The sequence below is a fragment of the Ascaphus truei genome, chromosome 17 (genome assembly GCF_040206685.1).
Source record: "Ascaphus truei isolate aAscTru1 chromosome 17, aAscTru1.hap1, whole genome shotgun sequence".
NCBI classification, from domain to species: domain Eukaryota; kingdom Metazoa; phylum Chordata; class Amphibia; order Anura; family Ascaphidae; genus Ascaphus; species Ascaphus truei.
The window spans coordinates 19,409,989-19,419,575 of NC_134499.1; the positions used below are offsets into that span (position 1 = coordinate 19,409,989).

A 9,587-nucleotide genomic window follows, 5' to 3' on the forward strand; every position below is an offset into this window, starting at 1 on the left:
CCCAATCCATAATAGCATATAAACAAAAGAAAAGAGCGCAAATGACCAATAGTATATAAAATTATAAACGATTTAATAAAATAGGCAAATAATACCCCTAACCTGATGATAAACAAAATGTGAGACATAAAAAATAAAAACCTATACATATTGAAATAAACAATGACTAATAAACAATAAGGCCTATCTTACGCTGAAACTCAATTGCGGAGGATAACGATATGTAACAGACACAACGTGAGCAGGGGACTAGCTACATTAGGGGAGAATGGACGGGATGCATGTAACGCTGTTTCACAATGAGTCCAGACGAAATGCGGAGGCAGTGAGGTCTATTCCAGTACATATATAATATATCTGAGAGCTCAGCTTGATCTCACCGATTTGTACTCATGAATGGTGACAACAGAAGATCCGTCAGCTGAGCCCCTAATCCAAGGAAACCACAATTATGCCGATCCGGAATGATGATAACGTGTTCACTCGCATACAAACGATAGCCCCGATGGAGATGGGAGAAGGGAAAGCCACACCGACAAACCCCGGTCCGTCAGCGTAGTGAAAGTACACAAGGACCTCACTCCCTTGTGAAGAGACTGCTGATTCCTTGACACTCAGCCCATTGCATTGATAGTGTCACCTCCTCTGCAATAATGTGGTAGTTTGTCTATTCCAATGCATATGACGCCTGTAGGATTCCGGTTATGTTACTCAGAGAAATGCCTAGACAAAGTATGCTGTAAAATCCCTTTTGGATATTTGTAATGTGTTCTGCAAAACAACGTAATTTTAGCTTTCTTGTTGTGCGTCCTATATACCACACATATACACACAGAACGATAAATAGATCTACCCAAGCGCGTGTGTATGTTTACAGAACGAGAAATATATATATCTCTACACACGTATATGCGTATACACGGGTAGGGGGGTGTACATGATGCATTCACTTGCTGTCTTATGGACGTTTAACTTTTTTTCTCTGCATTCTACAGATTCTTGTGCGAGTTTCAGAAGTAACATTTCTCCTCCTGCCCCGGGCAGGTCTGGGTGCAAAGGAATCCCCCCCAGCGATGTCCTGCACCAAGCCCTACCCTGCTGAAAATGTGCGTCCGACACTCAAACCTTTACTCTCCCTGTTATAGTACACGTGAAGAGACCTGTGAGGCTGGGAAAGCTCTGTACAAGTGAAGAAGAGACCTGTGAGGCTGGGAAAGCTCTGTACAAGTGAAGAAGAGACCTGTGAGGCTGGGAAAGCTCTGTACAAGTGAAGAAGAGACCTGTGAGGCTGGGAAAGCTCTGTACAAGTGAAGAAGAGACCTGTGAGGCTGGGAAAGCTCTGTACATGTGAATAAGAGACTTGTGAGGTTTGGCAAGCTCTGTACATGTGAATAAGAGATGTGAGGTTTGGGAAGCTCTGAGCATCATATTTTCATCTATGAAAAACTCATGTTGGTGCAGTGAAAGGTATCACAACCTGTAACAAGTGAATGCGTTCTGTGAGATAAACGATGTTTACACCCGAGAACATGGGATGTGCAGCTCATAATACACAAGGGTCGGTGCAGAGGAGGAGAAAAGAGTCGGACCGGTTTAATACGCGGGTTCCTGTGGTGTGTACATGGGATCTGTATGAATACGCGGGTTCCTGTGGCGTGTACATGGGATCTGTATGAATACGCGAGTTCCTGTGGCATGTACATAGGATCTGTATGAATATGTGGGTTCCCGTGGCGTGTACATGGGATCTGTATGAATACGCGAGTTCCCGTGGTGTGTACATGGGATCTGTATGAATACGCGGGTTCCTGTGGCATGTACATAGGATCTGTATGAATACGTGGGTTCCTGTGGCGTGTACATAGGATCTGTATGAATACGCGAGTTCCTGTGGCATGTACATAGGATCTGTATGAATATGTGGGTTCCCGTGGCGTGTACATGGGATCTGTATGAATACGCGAGTTCCCGTGGTGTGTACATGGGATCTGTATGAATACGCGGGTTCCTGTGGCATGTACATAGGATCTGTATGAATACGTGGGTTCCTGTGGCGTGTACATAGGATCTGTATGAATACGCGAGTTCCTGTGGAGTGTACATGGGATCTGTATGAATACGAGTGTACCTGTGGCATGTACATAGGATCTGTATGAATACGCAGGTTCCTGTGGCGTGTACATGGGATCTGTATGAATACGCGAGTTCCTGCAGCATGTACATGTGATCTGTATGAATACATAGGGGGGGTCCTGTGCCGTGTATATGGGATCTGTATTAATACGCAGGGGTTCCTGTGGCATGTACATAGGATCTATATTAATATGCGGGTTCCCTATGACATGTGATCTGTATTAATACGCAGGGGTCCTGTGGCATGTACATGGGATCTGAATGAATACACGGGGGTTCCTGTGGCATGTACATGGGATCTGAATGAATACACGGGGGTTCCTGTGGCGTGTACATGGGATCTGTATGAATACACGGGGGTTCCTGTGGCATGTACATGGGATCTGTATGAATACACGGGGGTTCCTGTGGCATGTACATGGGATCTGAATGAATACACGGGGGTTCCTGTGGCGTGTACATGGGATCTGTATGAATACACGGGGGTTCCTGTGGCATGTACATGGGATCTGTATGAATACACGGGGGTTCCTGTGGCGTGTACATGGGATCTGAATGAATACACGGGGGTTCCTGTGGCGTGTACACGGGATCTGTATGATGCACTCCGCTTTAATATGTCTCTCAACTGACATATAATGTAACGACAAGACAAACATTAACCTTTTGTCTCCCAGTCAGGAACCTAAACATTCCCATAACACCAACCAGTTAACCATACAGCTCAAAATTAACCATTTTTTAACCCCCGTGCTGCAACAGGTAAACCCTTTTTTCTTTAAATAAACACAAATTAACAATCATAATTTTTTTTTTTTTAAATGAAAGGACAAGGCCTGCGGCCGGGAGAAATAACTTCTGTCGCTCGTCCACTAAGTGACGGCCCCGTTCCTCCACAGCCCCGATATTCTCCCCCCCCCCCCCCAAACCTTCACCTACCCAGCCACCCCTCCCCGCGCTGCCTCGTCCCCAGGGGAGCCCGCGCTGCCCCTCTGCTAAACACGTCAGGGCTTTCCTAAAGGGAACTGGCAGACAGTATACACAGCGCTGGGACAGGCCTTGGCATAGGCGTGGCCATGGCAGGAGATGGGCAGAGTCCGGGAGGGAGGCGCCAGGATGGTTTCTCTGGTGAGGAGGGGATGGGTTCAGACCCCATCACACGGGCTCCTCTTCACGGCCTCACACACCAGGTCACAGGTCTTCTTGTGCTTCTGCCAGTGCTTCACCTGGCACTCCCTGCCCGGAGAGGAGAGGGGGGGTCAGGAAACACGAGAGGAAGGCCACTCACTGACACAGGGAGAAGCGCTCACTCACCTCCCGCAGTACCACTCGTTCTGACACAGGGTACAGTGCTCACTCACCTCCCTCAGTACCACTCGTTCTGACACTGGGAGCAGCACTCACCTCCCACAGTACCACTCGTTCTGACACCGGGAGCAGCGCTTTGCAGCTTCTGACCCACACAAGCTGCACTTGGGTTTGTCGGGCGCCAGACTCTCCAGGATATCGATGTTGTAGGTCTCGGCCCACCTGGTAGAGACAGGTTCAGCAGACAATTTAGGGCAGTGTGAGTGCAAATGGTGAGTGCACTCTGACCCCTCACTACAAACGGCCTCACCTCTGAGCCTGAGAGCGCAGGTCCTGCTCGCTGGGGGAGAAGGCATGTTTCACTTGGTGCTTGGCCACTGCTTTCCATTTCCCAGAATTCTCTCTGATAATGGAGTCCCAAACCTCCGGTACCTTGCAGGAGGAGGAAGAGTGAGATCAATACTGACACGCAGAGAAGGGGGGGAGACGCAGAGAAGAAGAGAGACATAACACCTGAGTGTGAGTTTAATGTCTCTCAGGCTTACACTGACGGCTGTGCTGTGCTGCTCAGGATAAAATCAGACACCTGGCAGGCGCGTGCTCTAGACCCCTGCGCGTTCCCCCCTTGTACCTGCTCCAGGATGAGCTCTGTCTTGGGGGGCTCCGGATCACTCACAGACAGGTGACCCAGGAAACGCTGCAGTTCCACCAGATTTGGCAGCTGGTCCACGAGGACGTCGGTCAGAAAGGAGCGAAGCTAGCGACAAAGACATTAATAACAATATTACAGGAGGGAGCAGCAGGACTAAGCAATAACCCATTATGGTCAGAGAAGCCCCCTGTGCGCCGCCCACACCCGCAGATGGATTGCTGGTCCCGGTCAGTGCGGTACCTTGAGGAGTTGCCCTTTGGTGAAGCTGTTGATGTTGTATTTGCGGTTGCACTCAGGCCTCAGCAGGAGGTTGTACAGAGAGATCCACGCCTGGCCGTCCAGTTTGGTCATTTTCAGCTGGTCCTCGGCCGGCACCGGGAGCCAGCGGCCACTCTCGTACTTCTGCAGTTGGCCTGGCCGAGAGGAGGAGAGAATAAGGGAGGGTGGGAGAACGGGACGTCGGAGACGTACTTACAGGCGCCAAACATGTTTGGGAGGTAATGTCCCAGAAGCGAGGCTGGGAGAGAGCAGGCCAACATGGACCAGCTGCTCTTTTCATTGGATGCAGACATTGGGCTAGTTATGTGTCACACATACACACACACACACACACACACACACACACACACACACACACCACTGTGCAGTAGTTACAAAGAAAGGCGTTTGTTTGCACTCGCGGGATATTGGAAAAGTGAATCCACCGTTGATTTGACAGTGAAGATTATACTGTAAATAACTTTACTGATATATTGTGCACAAGAACAACATGAAAATACTACCCGAGGTCATTCGTAAAGGGGCGAGAAAACCCCTACAATTTAGCGGATTTTATTTAATGAGAAACATAAAGTGGTTGGAAAGGGCGATGGCTTCACGTAACGGACAATGAGGATGGGAACGGGCTACTTTCTACGGAGCGCCCCTTGCGGTGCCGTGGTTATACGCGCAGAGCAACACTCGCGGCACGCGTTTATACGCGCGGAGCACTCCTCGCAGCAGAGTATATTCCCAGCGTTCGCACCTTTGTGCCGCCGGCTCCAGGGGCTGTGCTGCAGCAGTTCCACCAGCAGGCAGGGCAGGTTGTGGGTGTTCAGTAGCCGGGTGGTCACACTGAGGGGCAGGCTGTGGACACAGAATCTGTGTGATCATGTGTAATGAGGGCACACAGACCTGCATACGCCATGTGCACATAATATACCACACCACGGGGTGTCATCTCACCTGTCCGTGTTGTCAGTGATGTAACGCAAGACAGAAAGACACTTCAATGCAATGTCCAACTCCAGGGACTCTGCCTGTATTGTCAGCTCCTGAGGGGGACGCAGAATGACGTGTCACAGAGGGAGCGGGGGTGCAGAATGACGTGTCATGTAGGGAGGGCACAGAATGACGTGTCACGGAGGGAGCGGGGGTGCAGAATGACGTGTAATGTACGGAGGGCACAGAATGACGTGTCACAGAGGGAGCGGGGGTGCAGAATGACGTGTCATGTAGGGAGGGCACAGAATGACGTGTCACACAGGGAGCGGGGGTGCAGAATGACGTGTCATGTAGGGAGGGCACAGAATGACGTGTCACGGAGGGAGCGGGGGCGCAGAATGACGTGTTACGGGGGGGGGGGGTCGTATTCAAACGAGGTGTGTAGCAGAAGATCCGTCACAAAGTGAGTGACTACGTGCGGAGAGAGGCACCCCCTCCCCCCGTCACATACCTGCAGGGACGATGCTTCACTGGCAGCATGGGTGAGCACTCTGTCCTGGCTCGGTGCCCGCGATGCAAGTGTGGTCAGCTTCCGGTGACAGTAATCTACTAGATCCAGGGCTAGGTCCTCAGCAGACTCGCAGACATCCTGTGGCACGGACACGCTCAGCACAACTTCCATACTACAGGTCACCTGCACTCCCTGTCCTACAGGTCACCCTCCCACTGCTCACCCAGTCTGTGTCCTGTCCTACAGGTCACCCTCCCACTGCTCACCCAGTCTGTGTCCTGTCCTACAGGTCACCCTCCCACTGCTCACCCAGTCTGTGTCCTGTCCTACAGGTCACCCTCCCTCCCACTGTGAACTCGGCACAGAAATAGATTTGTGGACCTCCCTCCTCCCCGCTCTGCAGAAACATTGCTCGCTCCCTCCCCAACTGAAGGGCGTAAAATACCAACACTGTTATTATTGTTCAATAACGTTAAAATCAGACACATTCGTTAGAGAAGGCCCACATTAGAGAAGAGAGCTAAATCTGTATGTGGGACCCTTTCACCGGGGGGACAGGGTGCAAGTGCCCAGATCCACTGTGGTCATTCCGAGTCTCTCTCACCTTGTGGTAGAAGATGGTTTCCAGCAGGTTAATGATTGTGGCTTCATGGTGTATCTATAGGGACACAATATAATGGGGTCATACTGCTGCCCCCCAGAGCACGATATTATACCACATTCCCCCATCCCTAAAACAGGCTCACCCGAGCACAATATTATACCACCTTCCCCCGCCCTAACACACGCCCACCCCGAGCACGATATTATACCACCTTCCCTCGCCCTAACACATGCCCACCCCGAGCATGATATTATACCACCTTCCCCCACCCTAACACGGGCTCACCCCGAGCACGATATTATACCACCTTCCCCCGCCCTAACACACGCCCACCCCGAGCACGATATTATACCACCTTCCCCCGCCCTAACACGCGCCCACCCCGAGCACGATATTATACTACCTTCCCCCGCCCTAACACGGGCTCACCCCGAGCACGATATTATACCACCTTCCCCCACCCTAACACGCGCCCACCCCGAGCACGATATTATACCACCTTCCCCCGCCCTAACACACGCCCACCCGGAGCATGATATTATACCACCTTCCCCCGCCCTAACACGGGCTCACCCCGAGCACGATATTATACCACCTTCCCCCACCCTAACACGCGCCCACCCCGAGCACGATATTATACCACCTTCCCCCGCCCTAACACACGCACACCCCGAGCATGATATTATACCATCTTCCCCTCTCTAACACTTGCCACTGTCCTGGGTACAAATTACTTGCTGCTCCTCTGTCAGCTGTGACCGGGACACACGTGTGCTGCACTGAGGGCGCTGTAGGGTTTGGGTTATCAGTGAGCGGAAACAAGGAAGCCTGTGCCAACTCGAAGGACAGACCCTGTCAAAACAAAGCTTGGCGTACTTACCACCATGTACAGAGGGAAGGTGCTCTTGGGCTGAAAGTCCTGCAGTTGGCATAGCACAGGGTACACCTTCAGCTTCCAGATCTCTACGCTGATCAGCTCATGAATTATAGTGGGTATCTGAGGGGAGCAAAAACAGCATCTGTGAGCACCGTGTATGCATGTACTAGCAAGCTGGTGCACAGCGCGATGGACACGGGTCACAGGGTGTGTTAGGCACAGGGCGAGTGACAAAGGTGACAGGGCGTGTTAGGCGCAGGGTCACCTTTCCGTGGGTGACCAGCAGCTCCTTGATGATTTCCTCCTGTCCTGCTGATGCGTTGAGGATCGCTGTGATGTTCAGCTTCTCTATGTATTCATGCTGCTTGAACCACCTGAATGTAAGCATGTCTTTATTTATATAGTGTTATTAATTAATGTACATTGCGCTTCACAGTAGTAATACACACGACAATCAAATAAATAACAAATAATATAAATAACACAAATGGGAATAAGTGCTTCAGACATAAAAGTAACATTTAGGAAAAGGAGTCCCTGCTCTGAAGAGCTTAAAATCGAATTGGTAGGTAGGAAGAACATACAGAGACAGTAGGAGGGTGTTCTGGTAAGTGCGTCTGCAAGGGGCCAAGGTTTATATATCAGGTGTATAGTATCAGCCACAGAGCTACTCATAAGCTTCATTAAGCAGGTGTGTTTTAAGTTGGGTCTTAAAGGTGGATAGAGAGGGTGCTAGTTGGGAATTGAGGGGGAAGGGCATTCTAGAGGTGTGGGGCAGCCAGTGAGAAAGGTTAAAGGCGGGAGAGGGCTTTAGATACAAAGGGGGTAGAGAGAAAACATCCTTGAGCAGAACGCAAGAGTCGGGATGGTGCATAGCGAGAAATTAGTGCTGAGATGTAAGGAGGGGCAGAAGAGTGTAAAGCTTTAGAAGTGAGGAGGAGAATTGAGTGCGAGATGCGGGATTTAATAGGAAGCCAGGAGAGGGATTTCAGGAGGGGAGACGCTGAGACAGATTTAGCAAAGAGTAGAGTGATTCTGGCAGCAGCGTTTACGATAGATTGTAGGGGAGACAGGTGAGGGGTAGAAAGGTCGGACAGCAGGAGGTTACCACCTGAGAGAAGAGAGGCGGATAGCGGTTGTTCACCTCAGGGGAGTTCCTAAAACGCACTTATTCTCTGAGCAGGTGCACAGCGCTTTATAATTCTTACAATATAATTACACAGATGGGATAAGTACATGAGACATAAATGTGCCATTAGAAGAAAGAAGTCACAAAGAGCTTACATTCTATCTTTCTATAGGAGAACTTCTTGGCAAGCATCCTATGTGGACATCCTACGCTTAATAAATGCATAGCAAAATTATTTATTGACACATATGGGCCTGCTGCTCACCTGGAGCTTACACTCACAATAACAACAACCAGATCTCCAGAGCACAGAAACACTCCCCCCCCCCCTCCCAGTGAGGGACCCGCAGGTCTCTCTGAATGTGACCCAAATATTCAGGAAATACAGACCCTATGCCTATATCCTGTGAGGCTGAAATCTTCCCCAGCGAGGGTAAGCCAGCTCAGTGCATACTTATTACAATAAGTATATGTGGCACGGTGACACTATCCATGTAATTTGGGGGGGGATTTGTTACGGAGGGACACTGGATCCAGAGGTGTGCCCCAGTCCTTATACATGATAATGTGTCACCCCGGTTGTCATCAGGAAGATATACACAGGCACTCGGGGATCTTAAATATTCAAATGATTTATTCAAAGGGACTCACTTTAAATAAATCACTTAAATATTAAGAACCCCTGAGCACCCCCCCACCCCTGGCCTCCCCCTCTCCGCGATTCGGTGTCTCACCCGCTGGAGCCGGTGTCCCGCAGAGGTAAGGTCCGCAGGCTTCGCACTATCCCCTCCGCCTCACCGTACAGCAGGACCGGTCCCGACGCCTCCTCCATGTCTCTGTGCCTGAGGCCTAGCTCATGCCGTCACCATGGAAACGAGACGCTCCTCCCGTCCTACGCACGCGCAGCTTCTCCTGTCACTATGGTAACACCAAACCGCTTCCAGCCCTGCGCAGTCCGCGTCCCTTTGTTCGTGTGTTTGCGCATGCGCGGAGGCGTTCTCCCAAGGAACAGCTCTGATTTGCTAGATTCCCGGAAGTCAGTCATATTGCTACACCGCACCAGACCGTGTGTTGTGTAACGGGCGGAAGTGTTTGTCCTACCATCTTGCTACACCTTCATGCTTTGTGTAGGATGAGTGCATTCTCAGAAAGATGCCACATCATGTCACG

At 50.6% G+C, this 9,587-nt stretch overlaps 1 protein-coding gene across 1 annotated transcript; it reads right to left on the reverse strand.

Annotated features, from left to right (window-relative positions):
- Positions 1–56: 56 nt before the first annotated feature.
- Positions 57–9,374, reverse strand: ZMYND10 (zinc finger MYND-type containing 10). The gene is made up of 12 exons (XM_075574188.1): positions 9,152–9,374; positions 7,554–7,662; positions 7,292–7,408; positions 6,412–6,465; positions 5,808–5,945; positions 5,318–5,406; positions 5,118–5,218; positions 4,334–4,506; positions 4,073–4,198; positions 3,752–3,873; positions 3,538–3,663; positions 57–3,369 (listed from the first exon to the last, which is right to left on the reverse strand). Exons 1-12 carry the CDS (start codon positions 9,247–9,249, stop codon positions 3,279–3,281), a joined length of 1,344 nt encoding a protein of 447 aa, XP_075430303.1. The 5' UTR covers positions 9,250–9,374; the 3' UTR covers positions 57–3,278.
- Positions 9,375–9,587: the final 213 nt, after the last annotated feature.